Source organism: Lagenorhynchus albirostris, chromosome 12 (assembly GCF_949774975.1).
Source record: "Lagenorhynchus albirostris chromosome 12, mLagAlb1.1, whole genome shotgun sequence".
Taxonomy (NCBI): Eukaryota; Metazoa; Chordata; class Mammalia; order Artiodactyla; family Delphinidae; genus Lagenorhynchus; species Lagenorhynchus albirostris.
This window is the reverse complement of record NC_083106.1, coordinates 40881176-40905161: the sequence shown is the minus strand read 5'-3', so window position 1 is coordinate 40905161 and position 23986 is coordinate 40881176. Positions and strand designations below refer to the sequence as shown.

Here is a 23986-nt window from a genome sequence, read left to right as displayed (position 1 = left end):
CACCATCTCTTGGTCATAAGCCTCAGAAACATAAATTAGTGAATTCTGTAATTTGAAGTCCTTTGAATCTAGCAAAAATTTAGGATACTAGCACTAAATATGGTGTTCATTTTAAAATACCACTCTTCCAGTATAGACTAACGCCCTCAGCCACTTTACTGCATACCCAATCAGTATTAAAGATTAATGCCTTTAAGCACTTTCTGACCTATTTCATCTTAAAACCAATAACTCACCTAAGAAAAGCTCTTGATCTAATTAACAACTTTTTAAGGCAAACTTCCATGGTTGGCCCACTTTAAAGTGGAGAAAATTAATACCACAAGATTATGTAGTCTTATAATATTTATATCTAGTTAAAAGTAATTTAGAACTTCCCTCGAAACCAATTTAAAAAATATTCTCAAGAGTAATCTAAACAGGATCAAAGTCCACTAAATATAATAAGACAATATGCCCATTATAAACTGCCAAATGATAAGACACTGGTCCAGGCTTGATAAAGGCAAATGACATTTAGATACATATTGTTTATGGCAGTAGCCTTTGAGACAGAATGCAAGACTCTTAATTAGAGTGCAGGAAGAAACTATCAGAGCTGCTATTTTTAAACTTTTTTATCTAAAAGAAAAAAGCTTTATTAAATTAAATATTCAGATATACACTGCTCCCCTCCCTTGTTGCTTATGTAAAAGGTTTCATATAAGACACCCAGAGGTTCCTGTAGAGACTACACAGTGAGGAGAGGTCGGCAGTGGAACCCTCACTTGTTCTACAGCTTTCAGCGACTTCGGATGTATTGGGGTTTATGAGCACAGAATGTCATTGATGTAGTTAACTTAAAAATCCAAGACCTCTACACAGTAGAAAAATTACAATATTATAACACTTTGTAAAGGGATGGAGAGTGACTACACAAATATTCTGCACTGAACAGAGATTTTTCTGGTTGTCCTGAGGCAAAGTATTTAATTAAGAGTTGACATTTCACAAAAGAAATGTGTCCCTATTTGCTGATGTATTCTGGTACAAGTGGGTAGGATGCTACCTACGAGATAATTAAACAGAAAGAAAGAAAAACAGAAGAAATAGAAAGAAAGCATGCTTAACCCATCATTTGAAGATAAAGGTAACAATTTAAGAAGAATTTAAAAAAGAAATCTGAGTTCGAAAGAAACTCTAAGAAAAGATCATTTTGAAATTGGATGTTTATGAAAATATGCATGAATGTGGTTCACCTTTAAAATTCATATTTGTATCAAACTTGAGAATGGAATTTCCTATCCTGTTTTAAAATCTTCCAAAGGAAGAGTTCCAGAGGCTTTTCTTATTTTCTATTAGTTTGTAAGAAGAAATGATGATATCAGGAAAGACTGAAATTTTCTAGCAGAGTGACAAGAATATTCTTTGCATAATTAAAGAACAGGATTTAAAGCAAGCATCATGTTTTAAGAAGATCAGCTAATACCACACTTCTCTCATCAACACAACTTTTTATCTTTCCCACCTGGACAAAATTCAAACCAAGTTTTGAAATAAACACAGAACAAGACCTTGGAATCACTTACTGTATCACAAGCATTAAAATGAAATTTAAAAAAAATACAGCTCACACTAAAAATATCATTCATTTACTCTTAATAAAATTTTATTTCCTCATCTATATCTTATCCTTTTACAATTTTTTGAGTGTTTTAAAATGATCATGACATATTAATACAGTGGTACATATATATATAATTTATAAAAATACATGTTCTGGGGTAGGTGCTCAAAAATAATTTACTGATAAGACAGCAAAAACGCTTAAAAACCATGGACTTGTCCTGATATAATTGTGCAGTACAAATTCTATCATGCAACTAGCTATGGTAATTGCATGTAAATAAATGGCTAAAAGTGATGCATTTATAAAGTGTTAACATTAATTCTTCCTGTTAAGTTCAGGAACCATAATTTTTATACCTCATAATGAATGAAACTGCCACAACTTTAGTCCTTATTTTATGGTATCCCAATAATTTAAAAATAACCCTTCTTCAGCTGGGCAGTTCCACTGTGTACTTCCCTTTGTTGTTCCAGATGATGACAATTACTATGAGGCCTCTATAATGTTTCCTTTGTTTGAGGAAGACTATGAGTTATAAACTGAACACATAGGAGGCTTGTTAGAATTACAGATGTGTGTATACATATTATACACACACACACATAAACACACACACAATTCTTTACTTGAAAAGCCATTCTTCCCTCCTAACTTAAACAGAGGTGATATGGATGGCTACCACAATGATGTCGGGTTCCTGAAATTCCATAGTGATCTGCTCTTTTGCATCTAAAAGACCCCCAACTTCTTGAATTTCTAAACACCTGTCATAAACTTTATCCTTGTAAAACTGATACTATTTATTAATCTCACTTTAACAAATGAGGAAACCAAGGCTGAGAGAAAGAAGAGATGTGATCACATTATTTTTTAATATTGTTATATTCAATAAAATGCAGCATCTTAAACACATGGTTTGATGTATTTTGAGAAATAAATATGTATTTGTCACAGTATTCTTAAGGTAGTGGAAGCAGGACTTATATTCCTGTTCTTTCTGCTGCCATTTTCTTACATACTTACAATCAGCAAAGTTATAGGAATTGGCACTGTCAGATATTTAAAAACTTATGGCAAATCTGTAATTCAGAACTCATTTATTTTCCAAAGTCCATTTGCAGAATGCCAACCAGGTATAAAAAATCACTATGCTGACAGCAGTTTGGAACAGAGAGAGTGGGACAGGACATTCCGTAGCTCCCTGAGGAGAGAGGGCACCAACCCAAGGGCACAAGGCATAGAAAAGCAGAGATAAGAGAACACAAGAATGTGTAATAGTTTTGTCCAGCCCATATAGACGATCATTTAGAAAATCATATGCTTTAAGAGGGTTTGGCAGGTAGATTTAGTGGCCTTTGAAATAAATGTAATCATATTTTAAAAGAAAGAAACACAAAAAATCCAAGCTCTTTGTATAATGTACACACACATAGCCATTAGGAATGATATGCACCTTAAAACAGCGTATGCAACTTTTATTGTACTTCCAGGGAGTAGAACAGACTTATGCTTAAATTTTGGAAAACTGCTCACTGATAAAGCCATTATAGTAATTGCACTGGGTCTGTTTATTAATTTGTCACAATTAAGTCAATAACAGCTTTACTAATGTCCTATTACTTGATTAGTTTTGAAAGTGATTATCTTAAGAACTCGACTTAATTGGAAGCCTCTCAATTTACAAGGTACATTAAACTCTCAGTAGCATCTTAAGATTATTCAACATATGCAGGTCAATTACCAGTAATCACTGTTTTGTACAAATGTTCCATAGAAACTATAGCATGACATGCCAAAGAGGGAGAATGAGAGTTAATTAATAATGCCAGGCTCCAGGATAAAACGGCAACATGGGCATTCATATAAAGTCTTCCTAAAACTGGGTCTGTTACTAAAAATCAAATAATGGAAAGCTAGCAACTCTACACCTTACAGATGAAGACAATTTGTCATGATTGCTAAATCACCAGATTGCACTGCCTCTACTCATGCCCAGCTGCACATTAATTTCCAGATTAGTAAATTACAATGAATTCTTACTACTGCTCCATCACTTTTCTTTTTCCAGTTAATAAAAGAGACTGCAATCAATAATTGTTCATCCCAGTTTTCAGAACAGTTCAACTACAGCTATTACTACATAAGCAGGAAACATGAGTGGTTCACGTACCCAAGGAGACTGTGAGGTCTTTAAAAATTATTGGCTGCAGCATAAATATTTTATATTGACCTTCCAATTCCGACTCAAAGATTCAAAGTAGTTAGTTGAATATTTACAATGATTAACAATTATAAAGGCTGAGAAAGTGTCTTGAGACCTAGGCTGATTTTCAAACACCTATTCAAACAATTTCATAACTTTTAGATTAAACTTTATTAGATATTTGAAAGGTCTGCCCCACACTAACAACGTGAGCCTGGTCTTGAGATTCATCACAGGAAAACTGATTGCTGCTTCATTAAAAACCTGGGATTGTAACTCCTTGAAAAGATTATTCCACTGCTGACCTGTAAAGGCACTGTATGAATTATGTGTTTTGACTTGTTCCTAATCTAAGTTCTTCACACAGAATACATTTCAAATTGCCAAGGCTGATTTGCCCCCAACTGTGTGAACACAGTGAACAAAGCTGAATCTGTAAAACATTAGTTCTGTGCATTTGAAAATCTTGGGATGAAAGGCACTTTGAGTTTGTTGCATTCAAATAACTATGCGTCCTTAAACAAAATTTTCCTGGTGAGTTAACCACTTAAACAGTGGGGATGCTATGGGGAAAGTCATGGTCATATTTAACAATCCAATCCCATGGATTTTGTACTAAGAATCTATCTGCCAAAAGTTGAAGAGTGAGGAAGGCCTCTTAAGAGACTTCCCACACACCACAAGTCGTTTTTTAATGGCTTTAAGCAATCCTCTTGGGATAGTTTGTCTCTCAATTGCCTACACATCACCTTTGATAGTTACTGCACTTTAATTACTCATTTGCTGTAATTGAGCCATAAAGGCAGGACCTTACGAAAATATACAAAAAATATTTTTCAATAATTAATCCATGGTTGAGTAAAATAACCAGTTTACTCTATTCACACATCACTTTTCTGCCACTCCCCTACCAGAAGCACAGAAGAGGTCTGTGGCAGATGGAGATTCATGGAGAAAGAGAGTGGGTGGTGTGGAGAAGTTATGAGGACTCTTAGAGCCTGTGTTCAGAAACAGATTAGATCTGCTTCTTCCTCCAGAGAACAAAGGACACTGAAAACCCCATTTACCTGGGTATTAAGTTCAATTATGACCAGAGGAGCGGGAAGAAAGGGAACAGTTCATCTGCCCTTAGGCTCTTCAAATTCCTTCTGGCTCACAACGCATGACTAAGAAACAGCAAAGCATCCTTTGCTCAGAATTACTTGTCCCTTAAGTCTTAATAAAGGAGGCTATACACAAAGTACATTTAAATTAACTGTTGCCATCCTTATTGTCCACTTGCAATAAATAAATGCCTTTAGTTTGGTCAAGCTACTAAGTGCCTGGCATGGACGCAGTGATCGGTAGCTTGGTGAGAGGATTAAATGATTTGGAAGAAGCTTAGGTTCTCTCTTCCTCTGGTGGAAGGATAACCTTAGCCTCTTTTCATGGGCTGTGGAATGTCCTCAGATACAAAACAGGTCACCAGCTGCTGTTAATAAAGTCGCTTTGCTTGAAGCAACAAGAATGGCTTTATGGAAATAGCTCTTCTTTTTAACAGTCACCCCGAAGTCCTTAATTAAAAACGCTTTTTTTCTCCTTCTATAATAAAATGACCCAAACTTTGCTTTCTAGTCTTACTGGATTAAAAACTATATATTGCAAGGGAAAAAAGGAGATGTAAACTCTTTTTGGGTAATTAAGGTCTGGAATTAGCTGTTTTCTAGAAGCAACAAACTGCTTAGGGATAAGTGAAAATGTTGGGTAATTATTAACAAAAATAAATTAATCACAGAAACAGACCCCCTAACCCCCCCACCTCCACCCCATGGATGTTTGTAGTTGGCTGCCTCTCTGAGCAGCTCTGAGATTTAAGAATCTAAACAGCTTGGATGGCTCAGTCATTTCTTCTATTACAATGGTTCTCAAAGTGTGACCCCTGAACGGAAGCATCAATCAGCCTCTGCATCACCTGGAATCTGGTAAGAAATGCAAATTATCAAGGCTGACCAAAAATCTGCCCAATCAGAAACTCTGTGGGAGGGGCTCAGCAATAAGTGTTTTAACAAGCCCTCTAGGCAATTCTTACATACTCTAAAAGGTTGGGAACCACTGTTCTATTAAAGCTGGGTATTTTCAAACCAATTGCCTAATATATTTCTATATTTCAATAATTAAACTGACAATCAATGGGGAGGGAAAAGTTTTCAAAGGTAACTGAGAAGAGAAATGCAGCTATGCTTAGGATAAAAATACTAGATTCATAGCAGTGATTCTCAACCCTAGAATGAATACTGGAATGGCTGAACAGGTTTAAAAAAATACCAGGAACTTACTCCAAGCCAGATGAAACTGAGTGTAGGGTAAAGAGGCAGTAATGATATTTAAAAAATGCACCAGTTATTCTAAAGCACCGGGAGGCTAAGAATCACTGATAGAAAATAACCACAGCAGTCAGACTCTTAATAGAAGTAGGACAGCCTAAGAACTAGAAAACAGGGCTACGTGGATGTTTCTAGCACGAATATATATATACGTTTTCATAGACTATGTTTGTGTCATATTAATTAAGCACTAGCTGGCATGCGGGACTTGGGAAGATAACATTACATTTTATTGCCTCATACTCTCCTTAAACCTCATGGGTTGAACAGTTCTTATTTCTAGAAGAGATAAGTCACCAATAAATATAATTTGAGAGAGGAATCTGAGTTTTGATCTTATAGGCTTATTCCAAAATAATTTTAAAAATAATATATGTTGGAGCATGAAGCTACCACGATCCTATATGGACTATGGGGATACATTCTCTCTACACTTCTAGCTCGTTCTACTAATACCATCTTCCTTCCTGACAGAGGAAAATGGGACTTGAGTTTGAGAATGGATTAGAAGCACTGAGTGGCTTAAAAACAGAAGATTACCATAAAAAGGCATCAAAACTAAGTCAGTTTTAGCTATGTCCTATTTTACTGCTTTATACACACACACACAATTTCATAATGAATACTGAGCACAAAACCATAAATTAATAATAATTCCAATTTACATTTATTTCATAGCACTTTGCAATGATTAATCTTCTTTTACACATTAATTCATTACATTTCCACAAAAATGCCTCATGAGGTCATCAGGATAGATACAATCGTTGTTATTTTAGTTTTGCTTATGAGAAGACAAACTTAATTAAGTGAATTATCCAAGGTCAAGAGTTATATTGACAATGTTAATAAGTAGCAGCTTTATCTGTGGTAATAATATTTTGATGTCTGATATTAGTAATTTTGTGCATGTCAGTTTTAAAACCTCAAAGTATGGTTATTTTTATTTCCAGAAGAGTATAAATAGACAAATGAATTAAAATAGATAAAAGAGGGAAACCCAATATAATAAAGTATCCAATCAGAAAAAATAAACACATAAAGCAGTTTCGCTTAAAATACTTGGAAAGACTGTAACTTCTTTTTTACTTTTCTAGAGTTGGTAGAACTTTTTTTTTTTGCGGTACGCGGGCCTCTCACTGTTGTGGCCTCTCCTGTTGCGGAGCACAGGCTCCGGACGCGCAGGCTCAGTGGCCATGGCTCACGGGCCTAGCCGCTCCGCGGCATGTGGGATCTTCCCGGACCGGGACACGAACCCATGTCCCCTGCATCGGCAGGCGGACTCTCAACCACTGCGCCACCAGGGAAGCCCTAGAGTTGGTAGAACTTATCTTTGAATTCTTAACAGATCCATAAAACATATAAATTAAAGATAAATTGTAAGATGCAGCTCTGATTTTATATTTGGGCTATATAACTGCTACAGAACATTTTTCGGATAACTAAGTACTATTTTACTTCTTAGAATATTAGCAAATCATTAAATAACTTTGATCTTCTCATATCAGAAGATTTGTTTCTTGATAAATTTTATATTATTCTTATGATGTTAAAGTATAGAACTGTATTCTGCTTCATTTTAAAACATAATACACCTCTTTCAAATCTGAAACCAGGTACTTTAAAAGACGGTTAGCAAATTTAAAAATGTAGAAGTTTGTATTTCAACTGTCAAGTAAATATGCAGGGAGATATATGGAAAATACTTAAAAAAAATTTTAACCTAATTAGACTGTCTTTCATACTTTGTGTCTATTAAAACTCATCAACTATAATTTAATATTCAAGCATTTTACACCACCAAAGTATTACAAGACACAAAAAGGGGGTTTGTTACAATATACATACTACATGCTTCATACAGGATAATCTCTCACTATTAGAAAACATTAAGCTGCGTACTATTCTTAATTAAGACCCCATTTCAGATAAAGTAAAGCAATTTGCAATTTAATTATAATAATACACACTGCAATGTAACTAATGACATAGTATGCATTTGCATTGGATAATTAGAGTAGTCGGTAAATAAAGCTTTACAAAGCAGGAAATAAAAACAGGTAAGGGAGTTGTGGTTCGTTCATCTCCTTGCTTACTAATGAGAGCTAGAATAGAGATCAGTCACTTCCCAGCACGTTCCTTGATGTGTGCAATAAAATCACGTGCTGTAGACAGATCCACTAACCTAATATAACCACCAGGTAGGTGTCAGTTCAGAGAAATACACGAAGAGAAACAAGTGATAAAGCAGTATAAGCTAAAACTAACTCATAGTAAAGACAGAATAATTACTAGGAATGCCCAGACTATATGCCCTGTGATGTAAATGAGTAATGGGAATATTAACCGTATTATTTTAAATTAAGAACACACTTTAGAAAACCCCAAATTAGTACATATATTCTACTTAGGCTTAAATTATACCTAGAATTATGGAAGTGGTGAAATGTTTGATTTTACAAACCACAAAAGTGATTTTTCTTCTTTAGGTTGGAGGAAAAAAATGCATAGGGTCTCTTGCTAATAGTAGTAACAAGATCAGACATCAAATTTTAACATTTTCACATTAGAGAAACTAAGTTCTACCAAAATCTAATCTGTTAAATCTAGGCAATGTTTTCCTTTTAGCAGAGGTATTATGTAACTTACGCATCTTCATTTTACTGTCATATTGGTGAAGCAAGCATGTTGCTCTAATCAGGTACTGTGTATAACATCCAGGTGTTTGTTCAGTCAAATTACCACTTGTTATCAACTCATAATTTCAATTAACTTACAGCTTAATATAGCATCTCTTGAATTGAGAATTTATTATAGATGGAGCAGAAGAGATAGTTTTAACATTTTTTTCTGAACAGATTTTGGGACAGACTTTCTAATGCAGGATATGAGTAAATTATTTAGGTTCTCTGCTATTCTCAGTTTGCACAAATACTGAAATCTAATTTGGCTTATTGGTGTTTTGGCTCCAAATACATAAACCTCCCCAATTCAAAATACTGCTTGCTTTAAATCAACCTGGTGAGTACTCATTATCTCTCCTTGGCACAGACTACCTTACATTTGTCAATTACATGAGTGAGTGGATAACATACAAAATATATATTCTGCTTTACTAACCAGGCTGTAAATATGAATACCCTGAGAGAAAGACCATGTCTGTTATCTTTTTAAATAAAGTGAAAAGAAGCAGAAAATCTTACCTGGACCTAGCATAGAAACTTCATTACAGCAGGGACTAAAATAAATGTTTTTTTTTTTTTTTAACAAAGAAAAGGTAAAGAAACCAATTATCTTTAGGCAAAAACCTGAATACTAGAGGAATGTGAACTGATAATACCAGTAAGTTCACATTTTTGTTAACATATAGGTGTTGGCAAAGAGTAGCCTCCATAACTATTTTCAAAATTGAGGCGCAAGAGCAGAATTATATTACAGGCATATTTGCCTCCCCCATCATAATTATTGCCAAGAGTTTCAAAGCCAGTCAACAGTGAATACGGAGCTATTCTAAAAAGCATCCTTGAGCACTTTTTTCTCTTGGGCATCCTTCTTTTTTCTCTTGGGCATCCTTCCTATCTATAGATACTCCCTTATTCTGAGAAGTTAATTAAAATATAATTTTGCCAGACATATTTTTCCCCATCTCCTTTGAAACTTCTACTGGTGACAGGCTTCAGAAAACTAGAAAATAAGCTCCATGCCAGCTGTCCCTTGTCCCCTGGCCCATACTGTGAAAATACAGAGATTCAGAGAAAACAGCATATATGTACAGGTTGACATCAACAGCACATCCTGAAATCTAATTATTGCAGTTAAATATGAAACACTGCTTTTGTCCCCTAGAGAAAATTCTTCAAGATGATAAATCAGTTTCACAGCTAGAAGAAGAAAGGATTCCATGAGAGTACTTGATTGGGCAAAGGGATAGGATGAATTTTAGTGGGTTGATATTACTATTAATTTTGCCAAGGTTTATTGCATAAATTTGGGTAAGCCACTGCCATTTAGTAAATGGAATTGAGAGTGGATAAAATATATAATAAAAAATTCATACAGGTTGCCAGGAAGAAGTTAAAAGTGTTCCTGTCAGTTGTAAAATGGTCACCTAATTTCCTCTAGTTTAACATGAAAACATCAGAGAATACATAAATGAAATGGCACATTATTTTTGATCCAAAATAATTTTCCTGTAATATTTGAAATTAAAAGTTCTAATGTAAAATACTGTAAAATACTGTAAAATACTGTAAACCTAAAATAAGGTCTTAAGAAAAAGTTAAAGCCCTAGTTAATGAACTTTCAGGAGATACAGATAAAAAAGATAACAGCAGATTCAATACTGAATAGTTTTTAGAACTACTCCTTTATGTACTGAAAAATATCTCCACTGTACACAAAGGATAGGTATAACTAAGGAAAAAATCCTCTTGGCTGTAAAAAAATAAACACTATGTTAAATATGCTTTAAAACCATCTAATTTCTTATGATGATTTCAAGAGAGGCTAGAATTAATTAAATGATATCAGCACCTTACAATAACTAACTGAACTTTTGCAAAGATGTAGGCCCGTACCTCTATTAGTTTTTGGAGGCCTTTATCTAATTCCATTACCTTCCAGGAAGCAATAAGAACTATCTCCACAGCATCTTAGAGTAGAAGGCTGGAGTGATCATTCACTCCAGTATTTTAAACCTGGGGGGCCCTTAGGTCCTAGGTGGACTCCAATGGTACTGTTAGCTTTTGGAAACTGAGTAAAAGTACGTGTACTCAGGAATATGCCTTTTATGAGGAGAGGGCCGTGTTTCATCAGAATTTCAAAGTGAAATAAACATGAAAAGGTACAGAAAAAACTAGTTAAGTAGCCTAACTTCCAGTTTACAAATAAGCCTGGAGAGTTAAAATGATTGCTCTAAAGACAAACCTAGAATAGCTATAAAATACCTAGAACCAGGTCTCTTGATAACCAATTAACTCAGTGTACTATTATGCCCATATCATTCTTCTCAGAGGGTAAGTAGGAAAAATGTGTTAAATGTGCACAGTGTTTTCATAACTGGATCTTATCTCAAGTAACAGAGAAGTTTCTAGGTCAGAATACTACCTATAAATACAAAGTATGAAGATATGGAAGGCAATACAGGTGATCTACGTAAGCCAAAAAAAAACCCTCACGGATCTCCCAACACCATACTGCCTCCAAGCCAAGCATATACGCCCACTTTCACCCTAAGACAGCATAGCACATGCCACTGATCTCCAAGCTGACAGAGAAAGCCACAGGAGTCCAAAGGGAAGAATGGATGGATCCTGAGATATCACAATGTGCAATAGAGAACTACCTCAGTTTAACACGGCCCAGGGGTTTGAACTTTCCCTGGCTCACTGCCTCAACACCCACGCCTCTGCCCCAAACACACACACACACACACACACACGCACGCACGCACGCACACACACAGAGACACACATACATATATAAAATTATAGACAGGTACAGCGTGATTTCAAGTATAGATATATAACATACAAATGAAAACAAAGCATGAATTTAACTGATTTATTAGCCAATTAATTTCATGATTTTTCATGATTAATTTTAGGAAGGAATGTCACTAAAATAAATAATTAGGAAGAAATGTGCACTAATCTTGCCAAGTCACCCTGTGTATCCTCTTGCCATTTCTAAAACAAGAAAGCCATTTAACTTGTGCCTATGAATCAATATGTGTATAAACATCTAAGCACATATTCTAGCTCCTCCATTTACATATGGTATGATTTTGGGCAAATGACTTAGTCTCTCTGTGACTCAAGTTCCTGATTAGTAAAACAGAGATAACAGCAGTACTGACCTTACTGAGTTGTTGTGAGGATTAAATGTGGTAATATGGGTAAAGTACCTAGAATAAACTTTCATATTTTATGATGACAAAAGAACTGTCATCATTGTCATCCTCACCATCATCACAAAGAGACATATAGGCAATTAATTAGTTATGGAGAAGAAGGAATTAAGAAGGAAGCTTAAGATAAAATTGTTTATTAACAAAATGCTCAAGCTATCATGAAAATTCAAACTACTTCCTGGGAGAATACCAGAAAGTCTATTCGGCCCAGGCGTTTCTTGGGGCCACATTGCCATGGACTTGGCATGCCAGGGTTCTCCACCCAAATGGGATGAGAAGGATGGGTTGATCTGGGCCAATGGAGCAGTCCCTTCCCTCCTTACAACTGTGGGTGAGCAGCGTCAGGTGCTCCAGTCTCAGTTACACCAACTTGTTGTGTGGGAGACCTGATTAGTCTAAATGTTGTATCTCTGCAATATCTCTGACCAGCAGCTTAACTGAAGGGAAGTGATCTTAGGAATTGACTTCTTTGAAAGTGAAATGTTTTGATGACAATTTTAAAGATAATGGGATGCTCTCGGAATTTATGGAGACAGTATGCAACATCCCCATGAAACAGTGAAAACCTTGAATCATGTCTTGTGTGCATGCCTCTCTTGGGGTCATTCGATCCCACGATGGGAACCCATCTAAAGCCACGGAACAATGAAAAACACTAATAACTTCCAACACAAAGACAGACACCAAGACTCCCAATGGTGTTAGTCACCAACATCATTCAAGTAATTATCCATCGGTGTCTATTTGTTAGACCACAATCTTGAATATGTCAACTTAAAACATGTTGTCGAAAATGAAGAGTTTTACCTTTTTATATTCAGCAATGCCCAAGGTATTCCAGAGGGAGTATGAAATGCAGGTAGCAATTTTACCCCAAGTTCCACTGCTTTCTTTCGAAATATCTGAAATGTTAAACAATTAAGTGAGCTACTGTTGAAAGAAAAACAAAATATGCTATTCTACTATCTCACATTGAGCATGCTTCTACTTAAAATTTTTTTGATATGAAAAAATAAAAGTTTCTCAAATTAATAGAATTACCTAGGAATGTAAGAATGGTCCAGGGGCCATTGTGCTGTGCAGTATTTATTACCAATCTTGGTTGCATAAAGAATCATGTAGGGAGGTTTGAATAATACTGATGTCTGGGTAGCACTCCTACGATTCTAATTTCTATGGTTTGGGGCTCCCAGGTGAGAATTTTTTAAAGCACCACAGGTGGTGTCAAGTGATTCCAACGTGCAAGCCAGAGGGGAGAACCACTGTTGCTGGTGAGTAAGTCTTGGATTGAAAATCAGGAGCTCTGGTCCTGTTCTGCCTTCACTTATTTACTAGGGCACAGAGAAAGCATAAGTTGTAAAAAGACATATTATTACAAGTAATCTATACATCCTCTCAGCCCTGTGCGGTTTTAACTTCCTCTTACGTTAAGTGTAGGTGATATGGAAGATACAAAGTTAAATTTGATACAAATTTCTGCCAATAATTTAGTAAAGAAGGCAATATATGCATATATGTATCTGGAACACAGATAAAATGACTGCATAACTTAAAATCACCTAGGAGTTCAGGTGAGTTCAGTAAGTCTGTATGGTGGAGACGGCATTTAGATGAGGATTGTATGCAGTGTGTAATGGGGTTTAATAATGCTAGAGACAGGCTGAGGCGGGGGGAGTGGAGGGGCATCCCTGAAGGTAAGCACAGACACAGGCAAGCGGGGGCCTGCAGAAGAAAATGGAATAAGTCAGCTTCCCTGTCCACAAAAAGGGGGAATACTGGAAAATAAGGTCAGGTGTACATAGCATAGGCCCAAATCATGAAGGCTCATAAATGTAAGGCTAAGAATTTTATCCTGTTAAAATGGAAAAATATTGAAAGTTTCTGAGCAGCCAGTTCACTTGAGCAGAACTGTGCTTTAGGAAGATTCATTAGATGACATCCCTTCACAGTTTTAGGTCCAAAGAAAAGCACTAAGTTAATTTACTCATTGAAGGAAGGACTGCTACAGCTTTCCCCATTATAGCTGTGGCAGCAAGCAGGAGCCTTGTCCCTTCTCCTTGCCATACTGTATGACTGAGCATGGTGGGCTGGGAGCTTACTATTGCCTCTGCCTCTTCCTCAAACAAGGGAGATGTGAGAAAGGTTGGGGAAACCCTGAAAAGCATGGAGAATGAAAGCAAAGTCCTCTCCCAGCAAGGGAAAGCATTCATTAAAGCCACTGTCAAAGAAGCCTTGTGTGTCCAGAGGAAGGGGTTTCAGTCCTTAACTCCTTCTTTAAGACCCAAGCCTCCCCACAGAGAAATCCAGGCACTGGGCTTCGGGGCTGAGGAGAATTCAGTAATACTGATATTGACACTGTTTCTGAAACCCTACTCTTTTGGAATCTAACTCTTACTTTGTAATGAAAGTTGAGGAAATAATCAGTTTTAATGTAAGAATTTGGCTGGCAGTCAATTTAGATAAACTAGCATTCCTGGAATACAAATGAGGACACAGACATTTGTAGTATATAAGGAACTAAAAAATAAAGATACCATTTTTTCCCCACAAGTTATTATTATAACTCTTTCTGAAATGGACAATTTCCTGTTTCAACAGCAAACGGTGAATGGAAGAAGAGGACAAAGAAAATAAGCCAAAAGGTATATTCTTCCTTTCCTGTCTCTGTCATGCCCTAGAGAATTCCAAGGTCTCTTCTGCCGTAAGGGATTATCCAATCACTGCCCAGCCATCTGCTGACTTTCTAATTTCCACCCAACTTCTAAAACTGTTAATTAATTAACTCCTTTTCAAGAAACTTACGTAGGACAGAAGTCAGACTTGTAATTAAAACACCATCATGAATATTACAGCCATATGGCATGGGAGTTAAGGGCTCAGGCTTTGAAAACACAATGCCTATATTGGAATCTCAGCTCTACTTCTTCAAATTGGGTATAATCTTGGGCAAACTGCTTAATCTACCTGTGCCTAAACTTCCTCAACTATAAATTGGGGATAACAATAGCATTTGCTATTTTAAAGGTTGTGGAAAGAAACTGAATGAACTATTATATTTAAAGACCTTAGGACACAAAGTCATCACTCTAAAAGGTTAGTGGTAGTTTTTATGGTAAAATGATAAGGGTATTTCCCCAAGAACTTTCCCTATTTACTGCCTGAAATTCTTTCTTTTCTTTAATCCAGCTGCTGTTTTGGTACGTTCTACTTGGGTTCTCTGTGTGCGTGAATATGTATTTTTATAGACAAATATACTGGGTTGGCCAAAAAGATCATTCGGATTTTTCCATAAGATGTTATGGAAAAATCCGAATGACGTTTTTGGCCAACCCAATACGTGTGTGTGTGTGTGTGTGTGTGTGTTCGTGTGTGCATGTGCACGCACATGTATGCCTCCCCCACCCTCAAACACACACTCTTCATCAAAAGCATTCATTCTCAAGAGCTAAGCCTTTAGTTCGCATCATTGCATTCCCAAATTCAACTTTCCATCTTGACTCTAGCTCTGCACTTCTACTTCTGTGCTCACATCACAATCTGGGCACCCTGTTGTCTTTTGGAACTTAAGATATCCAAGGTGAAATCAATCATTTAATGTCCAAGGCAAATGTCCCTAGTTCCATCACTGACACTACTGGTCAGCCAGTCCCTGGGGCTCAAGAGAGCACGCATTTTGACTTCTGATTTCTCTCTTCAGTTATTAAGCATCAACATTAAAGTTCTTGGCAACATCACATATACAGCCCATTCCCTTTCTGTGATACAAGCACAGTCCATTCATATTTTCATCACCAGGTACTATGAAGGGCATGAGAGCAAAGAAGGTCCTCTTACCTGGTTTCCCATTCTCCAGGATTTCCCCTCCTGTCTCCATTAATCTGTATCTATGTTATCTGATTTCTCTTTTTACCATACAACTTTCTTATTCAAGAAACCATAATAATTCCCTCTGTTGTATGAAATGTCATGTCAGAAATGATCTACTGACTTTTCAATGACCTCTATGAATCAGACCATCTATTATCTTCTATTTTTTCAAAGATCATCCTGGCTGAAGCTTGAGTCTTCAGGGTTTCAAGTACTCATTCAAGTTCAGTCTACCGTAGTATCTTTGTTAAAAAATGTTTTTCCTCTCAGATCTATTGAGATATAATTGACATACAACATTGTGTAAGTTTAAGGTGTAACACATGATGATTTGATACATGTAGATATTGTGAAATGATTACCACAACAAGGTCAGTTAACACTTCCATCTTCTTGCATAACTATCTTTTGTGTGCATGTATCATGCCATCTTAGTATACTTATTTACATAGTTCTCTCATCCTGAAACACGCTGTTCTGCCTCCTGTTGGCCAATCCAAATTCACTCATTCTCCAAGGTCGTAGAGAAAAAAATCTCCATTTCTCCTTCATTGTCTATTATACATATCCAACCCAAATTTGGTCATTTTGTATTAAATTTATTGATATCTCCACATTATTCCTATGAGTGGTAGGTGGGAAGTTTTTATAATCTCAGTTAACAGACAGGAAGGAAACAGCGACCCTTTCCATCTTGAGGTTTTTGCCTTTGCTGTTTCCTCTGGCTGCAATGCCCTTTCCCTAGCTCTTTGCATGCCTGGTTCATTCTTAACTTCAAGAATCCACTTAAAAGTCCCCTTTTAGGGGAGGTCTTTCTTAACAACCCCACATAAAGTTGGCCATTCTCATGTATTGTTTATCATATATCACCTTGCTTATTTCCATCCCACTATTTATCACATCCTAATTATCTTATTTGCTTGCTTGTTGATTGTTTGACAACCCCACTAGATGTAAGCTTCATGAGGGCAGGACTTTATCTTGTTCTAGCATCCAGCAAAGTAGCTGGTACTCAATAAATGTTCATTTAATAAATGAATGAATCAATCAAATATTAATAAATATATCTGGAGCACTGTAATGAGAAACCACTAATATTCTAGTATTTGCAAAGTGTTCTATTCTATTCCACGAGTTTTTATTGTCTGCAAATAAATATATCAAGTATTCTGCAGTCTCAACCTTGGGCACAATTACAAAATAGTTTTTGGATGAAAACATTAACTAACCTATTGATGCTTTAAATGAAATCATAGTTGGCCTAAATCAATTTCAATTCTTAATATTTGATTTGTTACCTCCTCTTGAGACACGAAGAGGTTAGTTACTTGGAGGAGGAATCCAGATTCTCAAAGAGAGCATCTTTCTACCCAAAATGGTGAGTAATAAAATTCCAAACTAGCTAACAAAGTTAATATTGTTAAAAGAATGAAAGAGAAATGTCACAAATCATTCTAAAGAGCAGTTAAGTTTTAACTAGCACATCTTAGATAATGTGCTCAAAAGTAAATGACCACAAAAAGCACACTAAATGGTACTTCACTGCCCCTTCAAATGGGGCAGGCATGCTGGAGGGAGCACTGGACCCAGGTCAGCACTTGGATCCTAGGATTGGCTCTACTACGGTTCAGTGGGAGGCCTGGACCCATCACTTAACTTTTCTGGTTCTCAGCTTCCCCAGTGAAATGGGAGAGCCCGGCTGATAATTTCTAGTTTTGATTTATTCCTGAAAAAACTAGTATCAGGAGTCACAAAGCTAGAACTAAAATGAGACTGGCAAAAAAACAAAACTATCATAATTTTTTAGATAGAAAGTGCTAATTTGCCACCCAATTCTTAGTCAATCTTGGTTTTCAGGGTTTGTTGGTACCTATATTTGGCAGGTGGGTTTTGTAAAGTTAAGAGGGCAAGATGAAAAATGACAGGTAATAAAATGTAATCTGTGCTGATAATAGAAGACATACTCATTTTTTAAAAAATGACCATTAAAACTGAATAGGGTTTTTGGGCAACTTGCACCAATCAGTTTGAAATGGGCAGATATCTAATGACTCAAAAGGAATCTTCAAAAAGATTCTGCATTATGGAGATTCTGATTACATTCACAGAAAAAATCAAAACTAATAAAATTTGCTTAAAGAAGGGTGGTAAAATGTTATGAAATAGCTTCTAAAATAATCTTTCAAGCATGTAATGAATAAATAGGTGTAAATAAAAACTTTTACGGTCTAAAGTTAAGAGTTTCAAAATGACTATACCTAAACTCTATCTTTTCATTATAATTAAATAACATCATCACAGTCTTACTGCTGTTTTTGATCAAAAGTTTAAAAAAACTTCAGATTTTAGAACCTACCAAATAAATCTTTTATCTTTTTACTTTACCCTTACAGATAGGATTAGACAAGGCTGTAAACAAGATGTATGGCTTTCTTTGCCTTTCTAGTTTGCAGATCCCTGAAGAACTATACAAGAATATTTACACACCAAAGCAAAGAGTAAGGAAAGAAGAAATGAATAAGAACAGATGGTTCTGGAAAGAACTAGTTTCAGTTCAGACATGGTTCGGTTTGAAACGTAAAATATCAAAGCCTTTCTTCAAATGCTCATGCTGAAAACTTCACTGTTAAAAGATCAAACACTAATTCCCCATTAGTACAAGCAGAGTTTACCTATTACTCATTTTTGCTACATAAAGCTTTCAGCACAAAAAAAGCTTTCAGCTTTTTACCGTAGATCTGATAAATATCTTTGGCTGAAAATAACTGAAATAACCCACATATCATTAGCTGAGTTGATTAACGCACATAATATGGGCCAACCAATAAGTACTTACTGAGCTACTCTGGCTTTTCAATTTAGAGTGGAACCTTAAAAGTTCTAAATATTTGAATAAAGATATAAAAATAGTTAATCCAGGAGAAATTTAGAGCTGGAAGGGACATCAAAGGTCATCTAAATAATCTTGGTTTACAGATAAGGAAACTGAGGTTCAGAGAGGCCCTATTCCCCTAATTAAACGCTCTGATGTGGGATGGTTTGATGACAGCTATAGCCAAGTGAATGCCAGATTCATACCATCTCAGATACACGTAATTCTTTTGATCTGGAGGGATCTCCCCTGTGAGTCCCTTATATGTAAGTGTGTACACATCTTTCACTGCCTCTTTCTAACTTGTGCATTCTCTCTTTAATTAATCAAAACCCTAAACTGAAGTCTTTCTAAATTAAATGATTTGTTGTATTTGTCAAACTGCATTATGAACTTCATTTTTTAAATTTATAAATTTAATTAGATGAGAACTTTTGTCAACTGTTTTGTTTTTCTTCCCTGTGATTCAGTACAATTCAATTTTTAGCCTCGAGGCCATTAGATGAAGAGAGTATTCTTCACTTTTCTGAAATATTAAAGCATTAAAATCTCCCCAACTTGTTTATTCAAAATAACAAGGATATATGCATGCTAACCTGCCAGTAATCATAGGTTATAACCAAGAAGAATCAATACAACTGTACCTTAGACTTTCTAATGTATGAAAGCACAAAGTGTAAGTGAAAGAAAAAACTTCTGATAAATATAACTCAAAAAATCTAGATGTAGGATGCTCTTAGTGAACAGGCGTTTTAGACTTAGCTAGCTTTTTAAAGATATTTATTCTCATGAAAAAATTAACAGCTAGTGAAACTTTTTTAAAGTTTGCTTTTATACTATCCCTTAGTCAAAATGAATAAATGTTGATAAATGAATTAATAAAATTATATCCTGACACTATTTTTTTCCTGAGGGTTCAATTTCTTTCCCTAGTTCTCAAGTGGGGAAGATTTCATAAAGTTAAGAGGGCAAGATGAAAAATGGGGAGAAACACTGGGAAGAATTTCAGGCTATTGTTCAAGGTCGACATCACTAGCATCCGTGTGGGCAGAAACCAATGCCACCTACTCCTGGAAGTGGTCCAGTGCTTTCCCTGAGTGTAAGCCAGAGTCAAGGCGGCTTGGCAACACACACACACACACACACACACACACACACACACACACACACACACACACACACACACACACACACACACACACACACACACACACACACACACACGACAGGGCCCGAGTTCTAGTTCAGGGTCTACTACTCACCTGTTCTGCCACAATAAAGATGAGTCATTTCACTTCTCTCATTTTCTCACTTGTAAAATGAGGGCACTAGATAAGACACTTTCTAAGGTACTTTCCTGCTCCATAGGAAGTGGTTTTCAGACTTAAGAAGCACTTAACTACATGTTTCCCAGTGTGGTAAGGGAGATACACCAGAAAAATAAGATCCCTGATCTCAAGGAGCTTACAACCAGGAAGGCAAATCAGCCATATAAAACTACATAAACATAAAACATACACCAGAAAAAACAATATGAAGCAACATATAAGTAGAGAATAAACAGAGTGATATAGGCTATAACTAGGGAAATAAAACAAAAAGAGAGATTGAGTTAGGTGATAGGGGAGAGCAAAACTTCTGTGGGTACAGATGTGTGTTTATTTGGGGGTGAGTATATACATGTTTGTGCACACTCTGGGTTAATGGGGTGGAGGATAGGAGATAAAGCAGAAGGGGAGAAGAAGGAGCCTGACTGAGAGCAGGGGAGAGAGGTAGATTAATAAGTTCTAGAAAATGATAAGAAACAGAGGAAAGAAGGCAAGCTAATGACCTTAACTATCAAGTTAAAGGGTTGGTTAAAAGAGCACATCAGTGGGCTTCCCTGGTGGCGCAGTGGTTGAGAGTCCGCCTGCCGATGCAGGGGACACGGGTTCGTGCCCCGGTCCGGGAAGATCCCACATGCTGCGGAGCGGCTGGGCCTATGAGCCATGGCCACTGGGCCTGCGCGTCCGGAGCCTGTGCTCCGCAATGGGAGAGGCCACAACATTGGGAGGCCCGCGTACCGCAAAAAAAAAAAAAAGAGCACAAGAGTTGGGTCAAGAAAGTCCCAACACTTACCATTTTGCTGCCTCCCATTTACAAGTGGAAGGATTTCTCAATCATCAGGATTCTGAGAGATGGGACAGGGAGAAAGGCTGTGGTTCTCATTGGTTATGGAAATTTTCTGAGTTGTAAGGGCAAAGATACATAAATGACAACACCAAGAAACATTACAATGGCTGTCTGAAGGAAAGACCTTGAGAAATAATTAGGGTCCTTTAAAATAATGTTTCCTCAAGAAGAAAATTTCTCTACATGCGCTCTAGAGATAAATGGGGCAGAGGTGGGGCTGGGGAAAAGGAAATAGTATGGTAATAGAAAGTTGTATGTCCTTCTTCTAACATACATTCGATATGGAAGTTAAAAATGCACAGAAAAGGAGAGGAAAACCAATGGCTAGATAGCTCTCACTCTTATAATTATCGTTAGGTGTACTGCACACTGTGTTATCTTAGATGTTCTAACTCCTAAAGCATTGGCCCAAGAACAGTAAATAACAGCATAATAGTTCAAGTCATCACACAGGGCTTAAAGATGGATTTTTGAGCTGATCTTTCCACCTCAATTTAAGTTTAAAAAATGGGCAAGTTGCCAACATAACGTTTTGAAAATATGCAGTCTATTGTTAATAATATTTAATATTAGGTAAGTATGCCACATAGTTCCTGAACATACATCTTACACCAAAAAGAAAACATCTTTCTTTCTTCTTCTTTTTTTTTTTTTTAAGAAAACATAATGCCTGCTAAAGAGACAGAGAATTATGAAAACACATACCCTATCTGGCTATTATTTCTAACAGAATTTGTGGAAACTACCACACAAAGGTTGTTAATATGTGATATCATATGTTAAAATGGGGACTGCTTTGTTTATTATTACATTTGTAGGTAAACATCACAAATCATTTGATATATACAAAATCCAGGCTTAGAAACCTTTGTTCAAAAGAAAGATAAGAGGAAGAAAATGAAAGAAAACAGCCTCATTTATGCAAATATATTGTGATTGTCTGGCATTTTTGAGTTATGAGGCATTCTCTGCTAGTGAATTTTTCCAGATACTGAATCTCACTTCTAAAGAGCATCAAAATGTTTATAGTTTAACCTTTTTATTTGTATAGGTTTTATAAACACGTTTATCTGTTCTTTTGATTTAGTGCAATTACATGAATCCTGTCTTGATGACTCAGCATCAGCATCACATGCCACCACTGAGTTGAGGCTAGAAGATCTAGTTCCTGGTCATCAGATGACTGAGCTGTACAATCTTGAGAACTCACTTAACACCCTCTTTGCCTCAGTTTCTAAATATGTGAATAGGGATCATTCTTCCAAATCACAAGATGATTGTGATTAAATGCACACGTGCTTTTGAAAGAGCATAATAGTTATCATCATCATTGTTCTTTGCTGTAAGATACTGGTTCCCTCAGGAATAATTTAAGCATATCAGGCTTTTTGTCCACACACTAAATTGTCCAAAAACTGCTGAGCTTTTACGTCTGCTTTCTATAATCCTACTGTTTCCTTCTGTTATTAGCTATCCGTTAATTACAATGAAGACTTCTCACTGTTGTAGTGTATTTGCTCTCCTTCCAAGTTGCAGCCTAATTTTGTAAACAGTTGTCTGTACCAGGGCCTGAGGATAAGTCAAATGTCTCTTCTGTGTCTATTTTACAGTGCAGGGTGTGAGCTTCAGGAAACGTGCCCTCTTTTCTGTCAGATGACTACATTTGAACTACTAACTCTATAGGTATGAAAAAGCAACTAATTAGTATGTTATTTAGGAGTAATAGTTTGTAAGTTTACAAAGTAAACTAAATACCTATGTCTACATAGGTTTTGTTTGCTTTTTTTAAAAAAATGTAAAATGTTAGCCACTCTTTTTTCATTCTATCTAAGCAAATGTAAACTTATCTGGTTGTGCATCTATTCCCATTTAACTGGTGTTTTTTGATTTCTGCATCACCCTCCTTTATTTATTTATTATACATGGATACCTCCAAAGTGCCTCTGGGCACAGAGTTCATAATTTCATATGTCAGTTGATGGATGAACATTTCAAGTTATCAAAGGGTGATGCTGCTGGACATAAAATTTGGAAGCAGGGCTATTTCTGTCTTATGTTTGTGTGCCCCAAAGCAAGTTGATTAATCTCTCTTAGCCTCAGCTTCCTCATCTACAGAATAGAGAAACATACCTTTGCATTCTATAACTCAGAGAATTTCTCTTTTCCCTATTCTTTTTCCCATGCCAAAATTAAAAATTTTAATTTTCTTATTCTACTATGAATATATTCTCATTATCGAAAAATCGTAAAATTAGACAAATAGACAAAAAATATAGAGCCCCATCAATCCTATCCACCCAAACACAATTATTGTTAACATCTTAATTATCTATCTTCTAAATGGTATTGATTGCATTTCTTTTGAAAAATGGCATCTTCCCACATATACTATTTTGTAATGTTTTAAATTCATCCGCAGTTAATCTACATTAAATACATCATTCTACCTCAGAGGTCAGCAAACACTTCCTGTAGAGGGTCAGATAGTAATTATCTCAGGCTTTGCCAGGCACATTCTCTATATTTCATGTTTTTTAAATTTTTTCTTTTATAATCTTTTAAAATGTAAAACCATTCTTAACTCTGGTAGTACAAAAACAGGTCTCAGACTGAATCTGTGCTATCGGTTGTTGACTCCTGTTTTACATCAATGCATAGATTTCTGCAACATCTTTTTTAAAACAGCTATATAGTATACTAGTGTATGGATATGTCAGAACTTAGATACCAGTCCCCTATTATTTGACACTTAGGTTTCCACTGTGTTGATGTTGCAAACAGCAGTGAATAAATATCTCTGTACATACTTATCTGTATTCATGACTATTTCCTCAGGTTGAATGTTTGAAAGTGGAATTTCTGGTCAGAGGGCATTCGCTCATTCACTCACTCACTAACTATAGTTGTAGGGTCAAAGCAGCCACAGACAAAATGTAAATGAATGAGCACATCTGTAGTTTGTGAACCCCTGGATTATACTAATTTGACT

General features: G+C 36.1%; 1 protein-coding gene across 2 annotated transcripts in view; it reads right to left on the bottom strand.

Annotated features, from left to right (window-relative positions):
• The window catches only part of MAN1A1 (mannosidase alpha class 1A member 1), a 170715-nt gene that overhangs the window by 63735 nt on the left and 82994 nt on the right, over nucleotides 1-23986 (bottom strand). For both annotated transcript variants that reach the window (XM_060168036.1, XM_060168037.1), the window contains one exon: nucleotides 12894-12988. In XM_060168036.1, coding sequence (XP_060024019.1) covers nucleotides 12894-12988 — 95 coding nt within the window. The remainder of the gene's footprint in view (nucleotides 1-12893; nucleotides 12989-23986) is intronic.